This window comes from Phoxinus phoxinus (genome assembly GCF_949152265.1).
Source record: "Phoxinus phoxinus genome assembly, chromosome: 20".
Lineage (NCBI taxonomy): Eukaryota > Metazoa > Chordata > Actinopteri > Cypriniformes > Leuciscidae > Phoxinus > Phoxinus phoxinus.
In genome coordinates, this window is record NC_136895.1 from 11,149,723 (window position 1) to 11,175,068 (window position 25,346).

Consider the following 25,346-nt stretch of genomic DNA (forward strand, 5'->3'; position numbering starts at 1 on the left):
TTCTTGTGGCCTCATCACAGTCATGCTGATAAACTTTAAATGGATTAAAGCAATTAAATGGCTTAAATAAGTACATGTATTAGGCTACTGTGGGTAAATGTCATAACTGAACCAAATAGCTACTGCATCAACGCCCTGGGTGGAGGCCTACGTGAACGTTTTTCTCTCTTTTTCTCCCCCCCTCTGCCCACCTCCTTTGAGGAGTTGCCTTGCCCCTCCTACCTGCCCATAAAAGTGGAAACCATGCTGCCTGAAGCCTCAACTACATTTCTCCTTCTGACTTCTGGATCTCCTTCGTCCTTCACTTCTCACTCAGAGAGAGATAAACAGAAAGCAAAGACAGAGAGAGGCCGAGAGAGAGCGAGAGAGAGGTGAGTGCTGTACATATGTAATGCATGTGACTTGAAATATTACTTTAAGTATTGATATTGATCTGAATGGGATTGTACATGCAAAGGAAAGTAAAATCAGTTAGAGAGAGATGTTCCTTGATGATGCAGCTTGTTTATTTTTTGGGGGGTGGGGAAATTTATATTTGTGTAAATTGTGTACAGTAGGGGTGTCCATTGTCTGGGAAACCCTGTAAATATTAATAGGAAAAAAGGCATGAAAGAAATTATAGTATTTAATACAAATATGAAAAATGACTGAAATATTATTATTTTTAGTCATCCCTGGGTGTGAAATATTTCATTGGCAAGTGCTTTGTGAGTACACAAAAATGATTTTCCAGTCACAAATGAGTAGAAAAGTCTTGAAAAATTCACTGAAAGTCATTGGTCACAAGGGTTGGGAACCCAGATAATTGTTTATAGTTATTTTATTTAAGAAACTCTTTTTGTATTTTATATATAGCATTATAAACGGTCTTCAGATTTTTCTGTAATTTTTTTTTTTTTTTTACAAATATATATATTTTTAATTAATTTTAATCTCGACTAATCAGAAACCCAAGTGGCTGACCGATCCTTTTAACATTTTTGATTTGTATTTTGGATTGAATATAAGTGTGGATTCCTACACCCGATTCAATCTAGCTCATATCCTGCTGCATACCACACCTGCTGTTGTGCAAGAGTCTTTATCCAGCTCCGCTCAAGGGTTTGTATATTTATAGAGCCACATTCACTTTAGTTTCACTTTGATTTTCCTGGCACTGGGCATGGCTGCGAGCCGGAGGGCGTCTGTGTGTGATTGTCCCAGCTTCCTACAGCGATCAGTGCTGGGTGTTATGTCTCCAGGGTTCAGAAGATCCATTCCCGTGGGCACACGAACAGCTCTGGACACTGAGGCTCTGGTGCTTGGCAATCTTTCTTCCTTCCCTTTCCCTCTTGATCCTTTTCTCTAGTCCAACAGGATTGCAAAAAATTAATTTTTTTCCACTCTGGTCTTGACATTGATCACTAAATAGATAAACTGTCAATGCAATTCGACCAGGGACGTCTTAATCCAGAAGATGTTTTGGTATCTGTAGAGTTTGTGTTTGCAATAATCCTTAGTGAATACGTTTTTTTTCCACAGTACTTTCAATGAAGCCATGTATTGATATTTCTCTATTTTGAAGATAATTTCAATATTAGATTCTATTTACTGTTTTTTTTTTATTGCAAACTATACACTTAAAGGGATAGTTCACCAAAACTAAAAAAAATAATTAAATTCTGTCATAATTTAGGCACCCTGAATTAGTTCTGTTGAACACAAAAGAAGAATGTTTCTGGTCTCCTGAGACTTACATATTTTTCTTCTTCATATTATGGAATTCAATGGTGATCAGCAACCGTTTGATTACCCACATTGTTTAAAACATCTTCTTTTGTGTTCAGTAGAAGAAAGAAACTCATACAGGTTTGAAACAACTTGAGGGTGAGTACATGATGACAGAATTTTCTTTTTTGGGTGAACTATCCCTTGAATAATATCAATAAATGTAATGATTCCATATTGCAAATCCAGTTCCTTAATTATTCCAATACTAATTTTGTAGAACTTGAACAACAATTTGTCCAAACTATATACTTATAAATAAATAGTACTGACAAATCTAGCATAAAAGTTTGTATATACACATGTGTGTATACTGTATTTATAAAAACTTTTATGTTAGATGCGATTAATTGCAATTAATTGTTTGACAGCACCATTAACAAATATACTAAACAAAAACAATAAAATTTTTGTTAAATATTAAATATCTTATTCAGAATTAAAGTACCATTTAATAGAAGAAAACTGTTCTGAATGTGTATATTTACAATATTTTCATGTAAACAACCAGTTTGTATAAGTCTAACAAACCTAAACTCTTATCCCGTCAGAGCTTTTTTTTTTGTCGTTGCCGGCCAGCACCAGCATTTTTTAAATATTTTCACAAAAATTTGATTTTTTAAATATATTTTGTTGTATGAATATCTGAACATGCAATATATCAAAAGAAAGAACAAATCCACTGCTTTTTTAACAACAACAACAAAAACAACTGCTTTTTTTTATCAACGCTTGAATTTGGGAAAGTTGAATAAAAAAAAAAGCAACATTTCGAACAAAAAGCTATAAAATCACATTTTTGTCAAAGACGTGCATAAGCAATCCTTTTATCGCTTGTTTAATCTCCATTTTTTCCTGTGTTTCGATCAGGAGATTCAGGACTCTTTCAGGAGATGTGTAATAGAATGTTGGGGACGCATACCGTATAACAGTGAAAACACGGAAAGCCGGAAAATTCCATTAAAGGCGGGGAAAGAGTTAAATAACATAAGACAGTGAGTTTTTTAAAAATACGTTTCGAGTTCAGTGAAGAACCCTTCGAAGCGATTCTGAATCATTAGATCCAATCATTCGGTTCTGGTGTTTTTGATTTGTTTTTGTTTTTTTTGCAACCAAACGGAACCAGTTCCCGAATAAGAACTAGTTCTCTGTTCTCAGAGTTTAGCCGCGGAGCATCTTTAATCTCCACGCAACGACCCTCTGAACCTCGCAACCCTGCGGTCTCTCTTTCTTCCATTATGTGGAACTTTCTTGAGCAGCTTGATTCATTAAACAGTCACAGACGTAGCCTGACCTGTGAATGTTCCTCCCTCACTTCCCTCCGGCTATTAACAGATTGATGTTTTATAACTTTGTTTTTGATCTGAATGAAAGCCATGCACCTTTTACACAAATAGGAAACAAAGGAAATAGAAGGACGGCAAGTCTTGCTCGAGATCTTGTAGGGTTGAGGGTGGATTGGGTTCCATATAATTATTTTGTGACGCGTATTATTTGGAGAAAATCAAACAACTGTTTTTACTACCGGACTGTAGTTTGGATCATGAATGCAGCTATTGTGCTGACCTCTCTCCGAAGGCCAAAAGCTGTGTACCGTACAAATCTTCTCCATCGTGGACTATAGAATTACAGGTCTTCCCTGGCAAAAGTTTCTCATGTCAAATCAGCTTTGCGCTGAAACACGAACACCAAAATGTGGCGGACCAACAGTTCCCTGTTTAAAGAGAGGTTTGGCTCTGTGCTTCGATTTGGTTTCTAAGACGCCAGATATTTGCAAGGCTCGGGTCTAATCATACATTCATGCATTTGTTATAAGTACTGTACTTTTCTTGGAATAATTGGAAAAGTCCAGAAATCTGTGTCACAGGAAGCAGTCTGATCTTGGTATAGAGATTTCTTAACAGTTACTGGCATCATGTCCACACTATTATAAAAACATTAGGCTAATGAGAGGAATTAAACTGCTCAATACATTTTATATATATATATATATATACTTAATGAGCTGTTGAAATATTCATAAGCTTAGCATATTTAAATGTTTTATGACATCTCAACCAGCGCACAATTTGCAGTAACACCTTATATGAGTGAGATTTTTGTGGATTTTAGACTTTTAATTTCAGCCGGGTCTCTTTTTTGGTCGCTTCTGAGCGTGTGCAGAAACTAGGGGACGTGGGCTTGGAATCTGACACGTAAACACACACAACTGCTCTGATCCTGTGTTTGCACTGATTTAAATCACCAGCATCAGTGTCTGTGTGAACAGTGAGAGTCATCTGAGGCCATTGCTGATAAAGTGTTCAGACAGTTATTATAGAGATTAGGAAATTGATTGGACTGCACGTGTCATTGGCTGATATTTAGCTTACCCTGTTAGAGCTTTTACTCTGCAGAAGGTGCAAACAAATATTTTATTTCAATTTTGGTCAAATGTTTAGTTTAGTTAGTTAATGTCTTTACCCCAAAAAATAAATAAATAAAAAAGCCACGAAAATAGCAACTAATTACCGTTATATTAAAATACTCATTTAAGTAAAATCAAATTACATGTTATTTTTGCCTTTATATGCTTTCACTTAAATGCTTGTAATCCCCCCCCCCCCCGAAACTCCTATATTTATTTTCGTTAACGAAAACTAAAACTAAAACCATACATTTTGTTACTTGAAATAAAAGAAATATTAACTGAAATAAAATAACATCTAAAAAAAAGTTGATTTCAGTAAGTTGCGAGGCAACATTTGTAATTGTCGTTTAGTTTAGGATGAAGTACTAAAATTAATTAATAAAATGTAATGAAAAACTATAAGGGCGTGTTAAGAAATTATAAAAATGACAAAAACAGCTAAATCATTGAAACTTTAACTGAACATACAATGAAAATGGAAAATGAAAAAATAAAAGCTAATTCAAAATATTAATAAAAAATATAAGAATATTAAAATAATTCCAAAATAAAATATGTCCTTTGTGTTTTACCCCCTTAATGTCATGAACTGCTCGAGGACGCAGACAGTGGTGATCCAAATGCAGGCTTTAATGAGAGGAGAATCCAGAGACAGGTACAAGGAAACAGGCAGGGGTCAAAACCAGGTAAGCAGTCCAATATCAGAAGTACAATGCAGGGAGAAGGCAAACGGGAAAACCAGATACAGGCAAAGAATCCAGGAACCGTGAAACTAGAAAATACAAAGGAACTCGGAAAACGCTGGGTAATGCAGTAAGACACAAACAATACTGAGCACTGGTGCAACGGGCCACTCAGGCTTAAGACAGGTGCGCTAAACAAGATAATAAAACACAGGTGCATAAAATCAACATTAATCAGTCCAGAGTAAAACATAAAAATGAGTGAAACAGAGAAGGAGTGCCCCCCAGTGGCTCACGCGGGCACTCCAGCCGCTGATTGTCACATAACCCCCCCTCTAAGGAGCGGCTTCCAGACGCTCCAAAGAGCTCCGGGGGGAGGTCAACGGGGGATGGGATGGAGGGCCAGGCCCGTGCAGGGGAACGGGACCAGGACACAGGCAGACCGGGCCTGGGCCGTGGAGCGTGGGCGACCAGGGCGGAGCAGGGCGTGCCGACGGCCAGGGCGGAGCACACTCAGAAGGGAGACAGGGTGGAGCACACTTAACACAGGACCAGGGCAGAGTACACTTAACAGGGGACCAGGGCGGAGCACACTTAACACAGGACCAAGACGTAGGGAGCACAGGGCTGGACAGGACCAGTGACAAGAGCTCAGCCGAAGGTCGACGTGCAGAGGTCCATGTAGGCGCCGCCTCCATGGCCCTCACAGGGTACCTACGGCCCCCCCCCAAAAAATACTTGGGGAAGTCTAAGGCTAAAGCCTCCAGGCTGGAAACCGCCACAGGAAGAGGCGCAGGTAAAACGAGGCGAAGAGGCGGAGCCGGCAGGGCGTGGCGCAGAGGCGGGGCCGGCAGGGCGAGGCGCAGAGGCGGGGCCGGCAGGGCGAGGCGCAGAGGCGGGGCCGGCAGGGCGAGGCGCAGAGGCGGGGCCGGCAGGGCGAGGCGCAGAGGCGGGGCCGGCAGGGCGAGGCGTCTGGGAACGCCCTCCGGAGCCTGACGAGCCCAACGAGTCCTCCTCCTTCTGCGACGGCGCTTCACTGGGCTTGATTCATTACAGGATGCACTTGACTCAGTTGACTCACAGGATGCACTTGACTCAGTTGACTCACAGGATGCACTTGACTCAGTTGACTCACAGGATGCACTTGACTCAGTTGACTCACAGGATGCACTTGACTCAGTTGACTCACAGGATGCACTTGACTCAGTTGACTCACAGGATGCACTTGACTCAGTTGACTCACAGGATGCACTTGACTCAGTTGACTCACAGGATGCACTTGACTCAGTTGACTCACAGGATGCACTTGACTCAGTTGACTCACAGGATGCACTTGACTCAGTTGACTCACAGGATGCACTTGACTCAGTTGACTCACAGGATGCACTTGACTCAGTTGACTCACAGGATGCACTTGACTCAGTTGACTCACAGGATGCACTTGACTCAGTTGACTCACAGGATGCACTTGACTCAGTTGACTCACAGGATGCACTTGACTCAGTTGACTCACAGGATGCACTTGACTCAGTTGACTCACAGGATGCACTTGACTCAGTTGACTCACAGGATGCACTTGACTCAGTTGACTCACAGGATGCACTTGACTCAGTTGACTCACAGGATGCACTTGACTCAGTTGACTCACAGGATGCACTTGATTCACTCGGCTCACTCGGCTCACTCGATTCACTCGGCTCACTCGGTTCGTCGAGGCTGACGTGAAGCTCTGGTTCATCGAGCGCGGTCTCGGCTGGGCTGACGTGAAGCGTGGGTTCGGTTGGCACGCGCTCAGACTCAGTAGAAAACCCTTGAGGCAGGAATACAACTGAGCTCACGTGAAGTGTCCGAACGTCGGGATTCACATGTTGCGTGGATACGGCGGACCCCTTACGAAGCGCTGCTTCACCGGGAGACAATTGATGCGTGGATTCAGTGTACAATGGCGAATCGTCGGGCTTTCTGTGAAGCAAAAGTTCCAAAAAATCCACAGTAAAAAGCGAACCGCCCATGGAAAGGGCCAGGTCAATATATTGGGTTAGAGTCCAGCTTGAACTTGGAAACGGTATAGCAGAGCCGAGCGGTTCAGACAGTCCTCCCCGAAAGAACATCATTAAACAGAAATCATCTAAATAGGACTGACGAGAGAGCTTCAAAAAATCGGTCACAAAAACCTTGAGAGGACGTTCCCCTTGACGGAGGCTTACGATCTGCGCTGTGGGATCCATGACGAGGTCCGTGTCTCTCTCAGCCGCTGGATCAGTAGTGGCTCAGTATTCTGTCATGAACTGCTCGAGGACGCAGACAGTGGTGATCCAAATGCAGGCTTTAATGAGAGGAGAATCCAGAGACAGGTACAAGGAAACAGGCAGGGGTCAAAACCAGGTAAGCAGTCCAATATCAGAAGTACAATGCAGGGAGAAGGCAAACGGGAAAACCAGATACAGGCAAAGAATCCAGGAACCGTGAAACTAGAAAATACAAAGGAACTCGGAAAACGCTGGGTAATGCAGTAAGACACAAACAATACTGAGCACTGGTGCAACGGGCCACTCAGGCTTAAGACAGGTGCGCTAAACAAGATAATAAAACACAGGTGCATAAAATCAACATTAATCAGTCCAGAGTAAAACATAAAAATGAGTGAAACAGAGAAGGAGTGCCCCCCAGTGGCTCACGCGGGCACTCCAGCCGCTGATTGTCACACTTAAAACCTTCGGCCTCATATTTGGCTTATTGATATACAGTACAATCAACTCCACAACATTTTGAATGTTGCAGATATGAATGCTCAGGCAACAAACATGCTTTGAAAGAGAAAAGAGTCTTGTCTGGAAGAAAACAAGTTTTGGTACCAAGTGCCTGAGATAAAAAAAAAAACAATTTTTTTTTGAAAGGCCTTTCCAAATGAATTGGACATTTTCAATGGCTAATTGCACTAATCCCCTTTTCATATCCAGAAACAGAGTGGCTTTCTGCTACCTCATAATGGTTTATATACTGCCAAAAATCTCCTATTCCCCATAGACTAAAACATATGGTTACATGAAAACCCTCCCTTCTACCTGAGAGAGGAGTGTGAGTTACTGAGTGAGCGAGAGAATGTGTTTTACAGCAGGCAGCGGTTCTGGCGGACGGGCCGTTCTGTCAGCTGATTCTGCATTCCTCTGTCCTGAGGAAGAACTGCAGCTCAACATCACACGAGCAAGAACGACACGGTACTGAATACCAGTACGATGCCCAGTTAATATTGTGTAACTCATTATGAGTTACTTCATTACAAAAATGCAAGGTTTCTTTTTGGTGTATATGAGTATAGGGTTATATTTGGGGTTAGTAAGTTGTATTTTTAACTAGCTTTATATATAGTGATACCATAGAAGAATAATTTTTGTTCCATTAAGAACCTTTCAGTGAACAGTTCTTAAAGAACCATTAATGTAAAGAACATTTTAATAATCTAAAGAACCTTTTTCTACTATGAAGAACCTTGTGTGCATTTGAAAGGTTCCATGGATTCTATGGAAATGTTCCTCATGGAGCCAGTAAATAACTTTTATTTTTAAGAGTAGGTAAATGTGTGTGTGTGTGTGTGTGTGTGTGTGTGTGTGTGTGTGTGTGTGTGTGAGAACTCTGGTTATGTCTGTTTCATTGGAGAAATGTCTTGAAACTCTCTCTCTCTCACTCTTCCCATTTCCAGAAAAAGCAAGACCTGTATTAATTGGTAGGGTGGGAACACGGAGCGGTGTGTGGGTGGGTGAGTGTGTGTTTTGGCATCTTCTGCTGTTTACTGTCGGCACCTCATTATCACGGTCATGCTGACTGTAAAGCATCATAAGGTTGTTCAAATTCAGTAGCCAGATCCGTAAGAGAATCTACAAAACACTGCATCATGAATTCATTTGATCAGCATGGAGAACAACACCCAACACTGAACCTCTCTTAAGAAAACAAACAAAAAAACTTTACATTTATGCATTTTGCGGACACTTGTATCCAAAGCAACTTACATTGCAATCAGTGATTTTATTAGTTCATGCATTCCCTGGCAATTGAACCTAAGACTTTTGTTTTGCTTGCGCCATCCTCTACTGTTTGAGCTACAGGAATGCAACTGTACAAAATTATAATCACTATACAAAAAAAAATAGAGACTCATTTGCATCTGTTCCATCTCATTTGGTTTAGTTGGCAATGCTACGGATGCTTTTTATCCAAAGTGTCTTTTTGGTCATTTTATTACATTGACTATCGTTCCTGAGCAACCTGGGGAAAAAGTGCAGGGTTCCCTTTTTGGCTCATGAATTTCCATTACTTTTCAATGGCCTTTACATTAATTTGTAATTAACTGAGCAGAGCATAAGTAGAAGAATGTATACTCAGTATGAAAATATTTACTAAATATTTTGGTTTTATTAACTCTTTTATTAACTCTTTCCTGATTTTTTTAAGAAGTTGCTAGCCATCACCATAATTTTTTGAAAATCTTCCATTATATTTTGAATATTTTGTTGTATGAATATAGGAACATGCAATATATCAAAAGAAAAAACAGCCTCTGCTTTTAAACAAATTTTTTTTATTCTAACTTAGCTTCTTTTTGATCAAAACTTGAATGTGGGTACATGTAATAAAAAAGTTATATTGTTTAACAAAAAGCTGATAATTCTTTTTCAAAGATTATGACGTGCATAAGCAATGCTTTTATTGCTTGACTCTGCTCCTTTTTTGCATGTTTTGATCCAGAGATTCAGTACTCTTTCAGAAGTTGCGTAATAGCACCCCCTACCGTATAACTGTGAAAACATGGACAATTCTGGTATGGAAGCGTTTTGTCATAAATTACGGAAAATCCTGTCAATGGTGGGGAAACAGTTAATTTCCATGAATTTACCAGGCAGTGATATTTTAACATTCTGAAATTCACAGGTTTTACTTGAACATGGGAACCACGAAAGAGTCTCAATGCAAAAAAGCACTGGGCTCAGATCCCGGACGAGCCCCCAGTTTATGTACAGAGGCCCACAAAACATGTGGACTAACTTTTGGAAACAAACTTTAAGTTACACTTAAAAATGTCAGAATTTCACTCTACTTTTATAAATTAATCGAACCATCATTTTATTTCTTAAAACAATTTCAAACTAACGTGTTTTGCTGTAAATTGGATACTGTAGCCATAAATCAAAAGCAAAGGCTTCAGAGCTGAATAGGCCAAAAATAATGTAAGGCTGAGCATATAATCATCGTATTATGTCAGCATCAACTATATGGTTGACACCCAGCATGCTCTTCTTTATTTGTTTATTGTGAATTGGCGGCACATCTGGAAGCAGTCAGAAAAGGAGGAATGGAAATTTGATTATATTAGAATCGGGGCAGGGCGATAACAGAGCTGTGGCATGAAACCAAGCAGACAAATGCTGCGGTTGTACATTTTGGCCAAGAAGAACATTGATTCCTGCTCTCTGCAGTGGACGTGTAGGGTTGCTGTTGTTCCGTCATGCTAGTCCTTGTGGTTTTGACCCTCGCTTGTCAACATATTTCTCGTTTGACCTTTGGCTTCAGCACCGAAATCTGTACTACAGATTTTTCTGGCATCATTGAACATCCAATGTAGGCCAGGGGGAACGACGTGAGATGCTTGTTTTAGCCTTGTGAATTTGATAAATAATCATGGAGATTCGACTGGGGGCGGTTGTGAACAGAGTTGTTGAGTTCAGAATGAACAGAAGCTTTTATGAGCCATGTTTTTTCCCTCCATGACCCGAGATTGTTCTCATTTGTGATTAATGCTGGTGGGTATCATCTATGCAAATGAGAGCTATTGATTATAACATTCTGTGTCACTTTTCAGACACGGCCAGCAGTAATTTAGAAATGTTCTGATGGAATGTGTTTTTATAGAGAATATAGAGATATAGAGAACATTGACCAGTTGTTCACTTTGACATGCCAGTTTTTTCGAATACAGAGAAAGAGTTGTTTTTCCAAAGTTACAGTTCTAGGCTGAACGTAGTCAGCACTAAGAATGACACAGAATCCTCTGAAAACATATCTCTGGAAAATTGGAAAATCATTCCTGAGGAATGAAGTGTCTGGGTTGGGTTTGGTGCCTTATGATTGAATGAGCAAATGTGAATGTCAAAGGTTGTGATAAATAGGAATGTCACCTAAAAATAAGATTAAGGGATCAATTATCTTTTGAATAAATAATTAGATAAATGATTTATTAATTTAAATCAACTGTGAAGTTAATCTGTTTAAAATGTTGCAATAAAAGAATGCAATACATACAATTTAAAGGAATTTTTCATAAAGTGCAAAGAATTTTGAAAAAATAATTTATTTGTAAAACATTTTATAAAAGTGATCGCTCTTGAAAACTGTATATTGATAATTGATTCCTTCCATTTATTTTTAAGTGTCACTCCTGTAATTTACGTTTACGACTCCACCACATATTTCTTTTCAGCATTTGTTAAATATTTAAAATACTTATTTTGCTATTTTCGGCAATGTGACAGTTCAGAAGAGTGGATTTTTTAAATTCATTATTGGTGTTAATGCATATATTAATGAGTTTTTAACATGGTTAAATAAAGGTTACAAATCACGTGCCTTAAAAAGGTGTGCAATCTCCCTGAGAGAAACTGAATATTGAACAGATGATACTGTAGATGCTTTAAATATGTGGAAGAGGTGGAAAGTATCTTTGGAGTCGCAATCAACCTGGCTGGCAGCATCCCAAGAAAAATGGTTTATGTGTTGCTTAGTCTTTTCATTCTATTCATGCTAGATCAATCAAGATCTCTGATTACAGTAGCTCACAAAAGAGAATCAAAGCTCTGGCATCCCACCCACCCACTGATCCCAATACGTCTGTATGTATTAGAATCAAAAACTGATTCCGTAAAAAGCATTCCAGGTTTTTTTCCCACTCTCAATCAAAGCAAGATGCCCCCTCCACTCTGGGGTCGGCTTAGGTTTAGGCTCACGGTTTGGATTTTAGCGTAGCTGTCGGCTGGGTGCTAAAACGCCAACGCTCTGTAACTGAGTGGCTGGGTTTCCCATTCATCAGAGTTTCAGAACAGATCTGAAAGGACTTGGCTCTCAAACAACAGGCAGAATGAACGAAAAAGTAAGAAATAAATCCGGTTGTTTGTGCCATAGTGTTCTGAAAATGAGGCTTGACGATATGTGGGCCTTTTTCTGAATTTGTGTAGCTTTGTGTTGTAAAATAGGCATCACATTATGGCAGTCTAAATTTTTTTATGCTTTATTGGTATTTGTGTGATATTTTTTTAAGATGTATGTTTTTTTTCTAAACAACACTGAATACAAAGTGAATAGTGACATAAGAAACAGGGTTTATATAGGTTTTGTGGGCAGTTACTGGCCTCTAGTGGTCATGTTTAAGCATAACAAATGTATTACCTTTGTTGTGGGTCTGCCACAGCAAACAAAAATCACTCTTTTTAATGAATAATTCGTTTAAGAAACTTCTATATGTTTTTCTATTGATTAATAATAAAGCCTATAGTTTGGCATAGATTATATAATTATATAATGTACAATCAGTTTTAATGTGGCTGATGTGAGGCTGATTTGAATTTGGAGGGTCATTCCTTCCATCAAACTATACAAATAAACATTTGACAAGCCCATTCAATTTAAGAAAACCGTTTTATTTTTTCATGGTAATGGTGGTTATTGATATTGTTGATTTTACTTTAATATTATTTATTATTTATTGGTATATAAAAAAAATAGACTTTTCCTTGTTCTGTATGTAAATTAAATGGACTAAATACACTCTTTGAATAGGCAACTTTGTATAAAGGGCAGATGGCATTGAACTAGATTGAAAAATATTCAATAATTATAAATGGGAACATGTCATGAAGAATCACATTTTCTTTGCTGTTTAAAAAAAAAAAAAGGATTATGAAATTTTATTTGCTATAAAAACAAATGGAATATTTTAAATGTTAAGGCAACCTCAACCATTTATTGAAACACAGCTGCAAAATAGCTTCAATAACTTGACATGAGAAAGATGAATATATCACTGTCCAATTTTACATGTTAAGAAAACCTAATAGATGTTTGGAAACTTTTGCTGCCCAGTCAATAGTGGCTAGAAGTAGTATAGATGCATGCGATTAATACTAAACAAAAGTAGCCTATACGCAAGTTCACTAAACGTTGCACTGTTCCTTGCTGTGTGTAGCACCTGCCGCTCTACATATGATTTTGAAGATATACTGACAATATAAAATAATTATCTAACATTCATAATTTGTGGTTGATTTTGTTGCAAATAATGAGCACGTTTACATGAACACCATACTGATAACTACAAAAAATCAGTTGATTGAAATAACCTGATTTAGGCTAGTAGTTTGCATGCAAATCAATGACCTGCCAATGCAAGGAAACTTGGTTTACAAGACCGTAAAAAAAAAAAAAAAGGTTATTCTCCGGTGGTGACATAAACACGTATAAGCATCCATGCATTTTTCACTCAGAGTCCTATTCTATTAATTATGTGAGTTGTGATGTTAAATAAAGCATTAAAACCCCAGAATGTAATTTTGGACATTTTGAAAATGTAATTTTGGACATTTTCTATATTTCTTGGGTCAAGAAAATTCGGAGTTTGCAATATATTTCTCCTGCCCATACCATGAAACACTCGCTATGGCTGAATGTACTTAAATCAGCCGAATAAAGGGCCGTTGACACAGGACACGATTTTCCATTTTACTACGCTTCGTTTCCATTGTTTTTCAATGTTTAACACGTGCTCAGCAGAGCCGACGTCTTTAACCGTTGCACTCGCGTCTCGTGCATGACACGGCATTATCAAATGGTAGGCCTACGTTCTGACGTAGAACACAGAAGCGCTGTGCTGTTACACAACGTGAACTCAGTCAGAGGCCCACATAGGAGAAAATTAACATTTTGTGTGTTTTTTTGCGCACAAAAAGTATTATTTTTAGGCTCAAGGTAAAATAAGTTCAACTTTTTTTAAAAACGCGCCTCTAGACCTTACGCTTTTCCCGTTCCACTGACCAGCTGTTTTTAACAGCAAAATCGCATTCTGTGTGAACCAGCCCTAAGTAGGCTTTCCTGTCATGTCACACATGTGCACTTCAATATGCTGACAGAATGCAGGTTAAGGTGTTTACATGCCGGGCGAAATAGGGGTAAAAAATCTAGCTCTGTTTATTCTTAAGCCGTTTCTGACCTTTTGGCGATAAATGAAAATGGTTGAACAGGTTTATATGACCACACACGTTGTCTTCTTATAGGGTTAGTTCACCCAAAAATGAAAATTCTGTCAGTAATTACTCACCCTCATGTTGTACCCCGTAAGACTTTTGTTCATCTTCGGAACACGAATTAAGATATTTTTAATTAAATCTGAGAGCTATCTCACTCCTCCATAGGCTTCTAATGTAATTGAAACTTGCCGGCCCAGAAAGTTATTAAAAACATCGTTAAAATAGTCCAAGTGACTACAGTGGCTCAACCTTAAGTCTATCAAGCGACGAGAATACTTTTTGTGCGCAAAAAACACACAAAATGTTAATTTTCTCCTGTGTGGGCCTCTGACTGAGTTCACGTTGTGTAACAGCACAGCGCTTCTGTGTTGTACGTCAGAACGTAGGCTCACTATTGGCCGACGCTGGTCATGTGTGTGATGCTGGCCAATAGTGAGTGAATAGGGAATAAAGTCTTTTTTTTTTTTTGTGCACATAAAGTATTTCTCGTCGCTTGATAAACTTAAGGTTGAGCCACTGTAGTAACTTGGACTATTTTAACGATGTCTTTACTAGCTTTTCTGGGCTGGCAGATATCAATTACCTTGCAGGCTACGAAGAAGTGAGACAGCTCTCAGATTTAATCAAAAATATCTCAATTTGTGTTCCGAAGATGAACGAAAGTCTTACGGGGTTGGAACAACATGAAAGTGAGTTATTACTGACAGAATTTTTGGGTGAACTAACCCTTTAAGAAGCATAATTGGCTTAAGAAGTTGCATGTAAACGCACATATGTATATGCATGGGCAACATTTAAAGGAGAACTCCGGTCAATTTTTAGTAAATTTGGAGTGCTGTCAATACAGAGAACAATGACAAAAATCGGTGTTGCCTACACCGTGTTATCCTCTTTTTAAAATTTGCACCCTATTGACCTGAATGGGGCAAATTTTAAACCTGCTTTTATTTCTCTTATCATCCTTGATGTGTCATTACAAGTGCCCAGCCATGTTGAGTGATTCCTTCAGAGTGAACACGAGTGAATCTGACTGCAGTAGATGTGAAAGATATGAATAAAAATGATGTTATTTCAGCCAGCGCAAATATCTGTATTTACTTCCTGTTTTCGGTCGAAGTCCAAAGTAGTCGATTGTCGAGTTCACGCGCATAGGTTTAGTTACCTATGATCACGCTCGTGAACTCGACAATCGACTACTGTGGACTTCGACCGAAAACAGGAACTAAATACAGGTCTTGTTGAATTAACATCATTTTTATGAATATTTTTCACATCTACTGCAGTCAGATTCACCGTGTTCACTCTGAAGGAATCACTCAACATGGCTGGGCACTTGTAATGACACATCAAGGATGATAAGAGAAATAAAAGCAGGTTAAAAATTTGCCCCATTCAAGTCAATAGGGTGCAAATTTTAAAAAGAGGATAACACGGTGTAGGCAACACCGATTTTTGTCATTGTTCTCTGTATTGACAGCACTCCAAATTTACTAAAAATTTAGCTCAATGTTAAAAGTTCTCCTTTAAGTCTCAGGTTGGGAGGGCAAGAAAAACAAATCAAGTCTCTTTGTACCTGCACTGGCAAATTATTTGCCAAAATTTTAAGGAAACATGTTTAAGTTTGCTTGTTATTTGTTAATTTACCTACTTGTTTATTTACTCATTTATTTAATGATTTACTTAATTTTATCTCGGGAAATGACGCACACGAAATTTTAATCATTGTCCATAATTTTGCAAGCAACTGGTAATAAAGAAAAATGTCACGTCACAATATTGAAAATATTGACATTTTAAACCATTAAGGCGAGCCAGTGGTTATCCCACAGTAATTATACAGCGTATTGGGATGCTTAGCCATTCTGTCGTATCATTTAATTTTCCCTAATCATACTAATGATGATAAACTAATAAGTAGCCTGTTGCTTTTATTTTGCTCTGCTGCCCCCTATCAACACGGAGATGTACATATAAATACATATTAAACACTCCATGACTACAATATGACTAACTTCATGACCACAATAAATTGATGGTGATATTTCAGAGCGTATTGTAACCACTGTAGACTCAATAACATCATTCAGCAATGAGAACAGCCATACAGTTAGTACCAATGCTTGAGTAAGGCATAGAAGTGCTTTTCTACACTTTGGTGTGGACCCTTTACTGCTAGCTTTTTGTGTGTTTTCCCAAGACTACTAACCTTCTCTCCTATTCTCCATTCCACAGGACATGGCTGGGCCTCTCCTCTCTGCCCGCTTGTTTGTACTGGTGGAGCACTTGTGTCTGCTACATCATATCCATGCAGGTGCATTTTATGGACACAAGCCACTGCCTCAACAGCACCAGCCTCTGCCTCAGTTACCTCTCCTGTCACATGGCAATGAAGGGATACCCCAACACCATTACCATGGAAAGGAAATGCCACACATGCCATATGGAAATGAGATGCCTTTGCTTCCTCAGTATGGACACGAGCGTCCACAGATACCCATGAACAAGGGTAAACCCATTGTAGGAAAAGGTTGGTATTTTTGCAAATTAATAATAATTTTGTTTGCAGCTTTCATGATATCATATTAATTTATAGATTAGATGGAATGTTGTTACTTTTAAAAACTAATTTCAATGAACTGTGAAGGTTATGTTGACAAATGTGATGCGAACTGGGAAAACCCGTCGGATGTCGCGCTGGTACGGTTTCAGGAAGGTCTAAAAATAGGTTGAATGTCAGTTTTTTGTCAAAATTGAATTTTCATTCAATTATTATTCTAAAACATCTTGTCTATCATCTCTGAATATATCTTGGCTGAATTCACTAGTTTAGTGCAGAAAAATAGCGATTTATATAGTGGCAACACGCACGGGGGAGGTGCAAAAAAAAAAAATTGCCCATAGCTCTAAAAAGACAGTTCACCTATCGAAATAAACCACATAACATCTATAATAAAAAAATATCATGGCGCATTTCCCGCCAGTCCTGTGTAAACTACAATGGCACGCAAGTTTTTTTTTTTTTAATCCAACGATATTGTGAGATGCGGAGCACAAGAGAACAATGGAGTCTGAAGTAGCTGCTTGCTTAACAGATTTTGCTCACCTCTCAATCGTCTAATTTCAAAACGGTTTTCACTGGATGCATTTTGAGTTTGTAAGCTTTCGAATGATACCTAATCTATGATGATTACTAAAATATGTGATATATAAAAAAGGCAATAAAAAGAGTGCCAATCGTCCCGCTAGCAGGACCTGACAGTTAATTAAACCGGTTATTCTCAAAATTCCTTTCCTGAAAATCATAGCGATCAGCCGACTTCAGATAACTATACATTTTGGGCTTGAAATCAGCTTTAATATGGTATCAAACCCTGTAATAGGTCAAATTTCACCATGTGATGGGTCTTCCCAGATTTTCTTTACCTCTTGAAAACACCTTTCATCAGATTTTTTTTCTGGAAAGGTGGGCGTGTCTCTTTAGCACAATTTATTCATAGTAAATTTCTGTTTACTCTCATTTTAGCTCTACTGTATTCATTCATTAGGTTGACAATTGATATATCCTGAATATAATTTGATCCAAGAACATAGAAATACATTAATTTACTTGTTTACCCATTTGTTTTAACATCCAGACATGCAAATAATCTGTGCGAGTGTTTCTGAAGTGCTGACTGGTTACTCTTTTCAGGTGAAACTTTTCCAAGAGGAGAGAAAGGTCCCCCTGGTGAGACTGGTCTAAAGGGGCCTCCAGGGCCCCAGGGACCTCCCGGACTTCCTGGTCATGTCATCCCAGGACCTTCAGGCAAACCTGGTCCACAAGGTCCACCAGGACTTCCTGGAATTGGAAAGCCAGGAATGCCAGGTTTGCCAGGAAAACCTGGAGGTATAGGTTTACCAGGACCGAAGGGTGAGTTGGGGCCATTTGGTGGTAAAGGGCCTATAGGAATGCCAGGACCTCCAGGTCTTCCAGGGCCACATGGCCTACCAGGTGTGGCGAAACCAGGTGGACAAGGACTTCCAGGACAACCTGGTCCTCGTGGAGAACCTGGACAAAAGGGATTCCCTGGGATCCCTGGTCTCTTAGGGCCAAAGGGTGAGAATGGGATTGGTCTCCCAGGACTGCCAGGTATAAAGGGATCTTCTGGACTTCCAGGACCACCAGGACAAGTTGGACTACCGGGAGTTGGCAAGCCAGGACTGAATGGACTACCTGGGGGTCCTGGAGGGCAAGGTAAACCTGGTTCACATGGAGAACCAGGATTGGCAGGAGTCCCAGGGGAGAGAGGACAAATAGGACCACCGGGACTACCAGGCTTTGGCAAACCTGGTGTGGATGGCTCACCAGGGAAACCAGGTCTCCCAGGTGGAAGGGGCGAACCAGGTCTTTCTGGTTTACCTGGGGGCCCAGGCTTGCCTGGGTTTGGCAAGCCTGGATATCCTGGCCCTAAAGGTGATAAGGGGCATGGTGGTTTGCCTGGCCCTCAAGGCCCTAAAGGTGAAAATGGTAATGGTGGCCTTACTGGAATGATGGGACCGCCAGGGCCAAGTGGCCTCCAAGGTCCTCCAGGTCTTATGGGACCCCCTGGAGGCATTGGTTTCCCTGGTCTAAAAGGAGAGGGTGGTGCAGTAGGACCTAAGGGACAACTGGGTCCAAAAGGTGAACCAGGGCCCTCAGGACATCCAGGCAAGCCAGGATTCCCAGGAGAATTGGGGCAACTAGGACCGAGAGGCTTACCTGGTTCCTTAGGACCTAAAGGTGAAAATGGACATAAAGGCCTACCTGGCATACCTGGAGCCCATGGAAAGCCTGGTGTAAAAGGAGAAGGTGGATTTCCAGGAGAGAAAGGTCATCCAGGGCCTATGGGAATCCCAGGATTAATGGGTCCAGCAGGACCAATAGGCCCACCTGGTCTACCAGGCCAAAAAGGGCAATATGGACCACCAGGAAAACCTGGAATGCCAGGTGAGGGAAAACCAGGGCTTCCAGGCCCAATAGGTCCTGCTGGTATACCTGGAATGGGTGGGCCCACAGGTCAACCTGGAAGACCTGGTCCTCCTGGCCCACCTGGCCTACCTGGACCTCCCGCTCAAGCTCCGTTTATCGGGCAAATCCTTCCTGAGAGTGGTCCTGGGCTAGATGGGGCAAAAGGTGGTTACAAGAAAGACAAGCCTGGAGGAGCCATTATTGGTAGGAGTGGCCTAGAGATGCCAGCATTTACAGCTCTGCTGAACACCCCATTTCCTCCAGTTGGGCAACCTGTTGTTTTCAACAAGATTCTGCATAATGGCAACCAGAATTACAACCCTCAAACTGGCATCTTCACTTGCAAAATACCTGGAATTTACTACTTTGCCTACCATGTTAATTGCAAAGGAAACAATGTATGGGTGGCCTTATACAGGAACAATGAGCCAGTAATGTATACATATGATGAATACAAAAAAGGTTACCTGGATCAGGCATCAGGGAGTGCAGTGCTGCCCTTACAAGTTGGAGACACTGTTCATATTAAGTTACCATCAGACCAAGCTGCAGGACTTTATGCTGGTCCATACGTCCACTCATCATTCTCTGGGTATTTGTTATATCCCATGTGAATATGTGAAAAAAAGTCACCCATATAAAATCAAGGCTACATTTTTCTTAAGTAAATTGTGTTATGTGCCACCAGTACAGAGCCACTTTTTATATCTGAAGAAAATGTAAGAATTTGTTGAGTCATAGAGATTCAGTCAGGTATGTTTTATAGCAGGTTGTGCTACAGTGGCAATAGAACTTCATTTATAATATACAAGAAAATGTTAAAAACATGTTTTAAGCATACACATAATTACATAATATAAACAGTCTTTCAACATCTTAAGGTATTCATTCATCCATACGGTTAGTACTTTGTTAGAACTTTTGTCACATTATTTATTTGCATATTTCCTATTGTTTGACAGTATATTGATTGTATATAGATGGGGTCACATTGACTACATATCAGTGTAAAATGATATTGGGACTGTCATAATGAAGACTTTTCAGATTGTTGGATATGCACTATTTTTCTGCTGTCTTATTAGTTTCTCATTGTGCCATCTCAATTAACTTCAAGAGAGTATGTGAGCACATAAGGGTTTAGGTTGATAAGATGTGACCCAATTGATTTGAGTATATCAGATCATTGTTTATCAAAATAAAACTCAAGGGTATTGATTATTAATGAGCACAGTTTATCAATATTTAAAAGTCGATAAGGCCAGAGTTGGGTTAGTTACTCTAACAAAGTAATTAATTAGCCTGTTAATTATATCTTCAACCGTGCAATTATTACTATACTAATTACTCTCTCTAAAAAGTATTGCATTACTTTTTTACTAAATACTTTCTAAATCCCATACAGTTACAACATTGACCAGTTGAACAATACAAGGATAGACAAAGCTGCTCTTTTAATTCTTTCAAATAAATAATATAAAATTGTATAAATGATTCTTGAATTATTGAAAGGAAAAGGTTACATAAAAAGCATAAATTTTATCATTAGACGTTACATTTTGATGTTAAATCAACCATTGTTTTATATAGAATTGTTCAACTCTATACAGTATTACATCAGAAGTAACTAATTACATTTTTTAAAGAGTAAATTAAAAAGTCATCCCTTACTTTAACTTTTCAAGGGAAAAGTAATTAAATTGCAGTAATGAATTACTTAGTAATGAGTTACACCCAACACTGGATATGGCCACATAAACAGAAACACTAAACAGGTCTTATGAACCTCTCTGTAATTAGGGCCCAAGCCCTGAAAGGGCGAAGGCCCTATTGTTTTTCTTCGGATTATTATTCTTCTTTATTATTATTATTATTATTTTACTACCTTTTGGGCACTTTTGGGGGCCTTAACGTGCTCAAAAACTCTTGAAACTTTGCACAAATGTCAGAACCTGCGGCCATCAGGGCCCGACTGAAGCTGGGACCCGGGCGTGGCAGGGGGGCTCGCCAGCGCCCCCTGGAATGGGATTCAAAAACATGTCCATATCTCAAACACGCTTGCATGTAATAATATGAAACTCGATACACATATAGATCTCATCGGGCCAAACAACTTTCGTGCTCTAAGTTTTACGCCAGTCCAACAGGAAGTCGGCTATTATGGGCTGTATGGAAACGCATGTTCTGGCATTTGAAACACTTGTCCTAGAGAATTCATCGGATGACCACGAAACTCGGTGTGCATGAAGTCAAGACATGGAGGATGCTAAATTGCGAGGGGATTTTTGATATCTCGAACGGTTTGGCCGTGGCGAGGAAACAAATTTATGGCGAATATTGGAAACAGGAAGTGTGTTATAACATCCTCATACATTAACTGATCTTGATGAAACTTCAGCAGTGTGTTTGTTGTAAGAGGCCGATCACATGGATGTGACTATTGTGAGTCAAAGTTATAGCGCCACCAACTGGCAGCAGGAAGTGTGTCACTTTCAAAATGCTTTGAAATCACCCTCTTATTTTTACCCGATTTGCTTCAAACTTCATCTGTATAATGTAAACACACGGCAGATGTAGACCTGTGAAAGGATTATTGATATCTTAAATACTGTTGCCATGGCAACGCATCAAACTTTAATATTCTTTTTGGGTGCATTTGAGGCTCTTAACATGCTTCAAATTGCATGAAACTCAACATGCATATCAGATTTATTAGGTACTAGGCATGTGTGAAGTTTCAGAAACGGGCGCGGTGGAGGGGCTCAGTAGCGCCACCTTTAGTCAAAAATGGGGTATTAGTTTTACCTACAGTAAAAAAAATCGGTATTTATATTTATCTCCCCGAGCCGGACAACTTTCTAATTGACAGTCATTAGCTCCGACCAACAGGAAGTCAGATATTTTGGTTTGAATGTGATTTGATGGGAATTTTGCCAGTCTCTCTCAGTGTCTGTGTGTGTGAGAGAGGAGGGGGGGCTTTATTTTAACCCTTTCTCTGCTGTGTGGGACTTCTCGGGCACTTTTGGGGCCCTTAACGTGCTCGAAAACTCTTGAAACTTTGCACACAGGTCAGAACCTGCGGCCATCAGGGCTGGGCTGAAGCTGGTACCCGGGCGTGGCAGGGGAGCTCAACAGCGCCCCCTTGAACGTGGTCCGAAAAACTTGGTCCATATATCAAACACGTTTGCATGTAATAATATGAAACTCGGTACACATATAGATTTAATCGGGCCGAACAACTTTCGTGCTCTAAGTTTTACGCCAGTCCAACAGGAAGTCGGCTATTATGGGCTGTATGAAAATGCAAGCCCCTGGAATTTGATATACTCCTCCAAGAAAAATTATCCTATCGCCACCAAACTCGGTCAGCATGAAGTCAAGACATTGAGGACGCTAAATTGCGGACGGATTTTTGATATCTCGAACGGTTTGGCCGTGGCGAGGAAACGAAGTTATGGCGAGAAAAGAAAAACACAATGTGTTATAACGTCTTCATACATTTATTGATCTTGATGAAACTTCAGCAGTGCGTTTGTTGTAAGAGGGCGATCACATGGATGTGACTATTGTGAGTCAAAGTTATAGCGCCACCAACTGGCAGCAGGAAGTGTGTTACTTTTAAGATACTTTTGACTAAAGTGGGTGGGTTATTTTTACCTACAGTCACAAAACTCGGTCTGTATATTGTGCTTATCGATCCGGACAACTTTCTCATTTACAGTCATTAGCTCCGACCAACAGGAAGTCAGATATTTTGGTTTGAATGTGGTTTTGTCTCTCTCTGACAGAGTTCCCCCTGCCATTCTCTGTCTGTGTGTGTGTGTGTGTGTGTGTGTGTGTGGGGAGGGAGGGAGGGCACACACACAGACAGCCCCCCCCTTTTCTGTGTGTGTTTGGAGGGGAGCAGAAAGACTCACACTAGAGTGCGGATCGGGCCAAATTTTTCAGTCCGAGCCCGGCCCGCGTCCGACAGAGCAGTAACCGAACCCGACCCGAGCCCGACAGGCATAAAGATATTTATGTTCGAGCCCGACCCGAGCCCGACAGTTAAAATCCCATTTTTTTCTCATACTAATGACAATTGTAAGTTTTTTTGTGTGGAAAGCCCGCTTTTATTAAGCAACTGTAGGAAGGCAATCGGAAATGTCAACAGGACAAGCGCATCAGCGCGCGGAGCAACAAGCGCTCTTAACACCTGGCGCGCGCACATTATGCACGCGTTTCGTTGTCACGGCTACATAAACAAATGTCCGCACACAGGAAGACGGATGTTATGGTAATATTTTACATGTATTTTAATCACAAAAACGAACGTTTGCATCAAGTGAAAGCATCAGGCACATCGGCTACCTACATAATAAGCTGTTTTAAATTTAAAATGTTCAATGCCTTATCGTGCTGATGTGACCGAGCCCGACCCGAACCCGAACATCATTTCTAAATATCTGTCCGAACCCGGCCCGGCCCGTCGGGTACCGGCGGGTCTCGTCGGGCTCGGGTCGGGTATCCATCCTCTAACTCACACTGATGCAAGCTCTAAAGCAGACTTCTTCTCGACAGTCAAAGCGGGGTTACGTTATTGCCCGTCGTGCACAGGAACCCGAAAGACAACGGGGTGGCGGCTTTTTATATATATATATATATATATATATATATATATATATATATATATATATATATATATATATATATAAATAAATATAGCTGCAAGCAGCGATGGAGGGCCCAAGCCGGTGGCAGCGCCAGCCCGGTGCCTTTAGTGTAACTAAAGGCACCAGGGTGGCGGTGCCACCGGCTTGGGCCCGTAATCGCTGCTTGCAGCTATATTTTATTTTTATTTTTACTACTGAATGACTAAATTTGTATATGTGCAAAGAGATGGTGTTATTAATAAAAATAAATAAATAAATAAAAAATATTATTTGTTTTCATTTTTGAAACAAACATTGAGTAATCTTTAATGTCATTGTCGTTGTTGTTGTTTTTTTAAACAAAATGAATTAACAGAAATTTTCTGAATTTGTAATTAGGGAATTCCACAAAAAAATAAAGAATCCCTGTTTTCAATCTTGATGCTGACCATCATTTATGGAATTTTGTGTCAGAGGACACACTTAGCCAGAATTCTGAATTGTGCACACATAAGCTGAAAGCAATTTGTTTGTGGATAGTAAAAAATATCTGCAACATTGATCAAGTTCATTGTGCGTGCATTTATTAATCATTATGATACTAATATCATAATAAAGTATACTACAAAAAAAAACAGAAAACCATTAGGCCTATAAGAACGCAAAATGTGGCTTAATGCATATTAGAATGCCTTATTATGTCGAAATAACAAGTTATTATGTCGAAATAACAAGTTATTATGTCGAAATAACAAGATATTATGTCGAAATAACGAGATATTATGTCGAAATAACGAGATAGTATGTCAAAATTACAACTTATATTGACGAAACAACGAGATATCTGCAGATATATTATGTCGAAATAACGACTTATGTCGAAATAACAACTTATTATGTCGAAATAGCGAGATATTATGTCGAAATAACGATATATTATATAGAAATAACGACTTATTATGTCAAATTAACGAGATATGTTTTTTTAGGGTTTTTTTCACCTTGCGGTTCAGGGCTTCCGTAAGGAATGCTTCAGTACACATAGAAAAACCTAAAAATCCTCAAAATTCAAACTAAAAATGCTAAAACTTAACCAAATTTTTTTTTTATAATGTATAGGCTACATGTGTACCTGAATGAATGCATACTAAAGGGAACTGACTTTAGGATATAGCCAAATATAGCTAAAAGGCCAGCTAGTGGCAAGAGTTATGAAATATCATGTTATATATATATATTTTCTACAAGAGGTCGACAAAGACACCCAATGTAAGATATTTTGAGCTGAATGAAAAGGTTTAGGCATGACATTGTGAGTTATTTTGAATTTAAGTTGAAAGAATGTGAATGTGCTTATATTACTAAATCTAGTAATTTAAAGATCAATCAAATAACAAAAAACTAAAAACATCCTAAAAAACTTAATTAAAAAAAGATTTTTTTTTTTTTATCAAAATGAAGGGAAATAAGCTTTCTGGACAAAAAACAAAACAAAACAAAAAACTTTAAAGCATTTGTTCCAGGACGTGAGGGAAGGATGAGGGTTAAATAGACCTCAGACAGACCAACAAAGAGCTT

The 25,346-nt window shown here is 39.5% G+C and overlaps 1 protein-coding gene across 1 annotated transcript; it reads left to right on the top strand.

Annotated features, from left to right (window-relative positions):
• Nucleotides 1–228: 228 nt before the first annotated feature.
• On the top strand, nucleotides 229–24,202 carry col8a1b (collagen, type VIII, alpha 1b). Its single transcript, XM_079592117.1, has 4 exons — nucleotides 229–371; nucleotides 16,383–16,677; nucleotides 17,842–20,929; nucleotides 23,959–24,202. Exons 2-3 carry the CDS (start codon nucleotides 16,386–16,388, stop codon nucleotides 19,749–19,751), a joined length of 2,202 nt encoding a protein of 733 aa, XP_079448243.1. The 5' UTR covers nucleotides 229–371; nucleotides 16,383–16,385; the 3' UTR covers nucleotides 19,752–20,929; nucleotides 23,959–24,202.
• The last annotated feature ends 1,144 nt before the right edge of the window (nucleotides 24,203–25,346 follow it).

Coding starts and splice junctions, on each gene's coding strand:
- col8a1b (XM_079592117.1), top strand. CDS start 16,386: ATGGCTGGGCCTCTCCTCTCTGCCCGCTTGTTTGTACTGGTGGAGCAC. Junction 16,678..17,841: donor TAAACCCATTGTAGGAAAAG/GTTGGTATTTTT, acceptor TACTCTTTTCAG/GTGAAACTTTTCCAAGAGGA.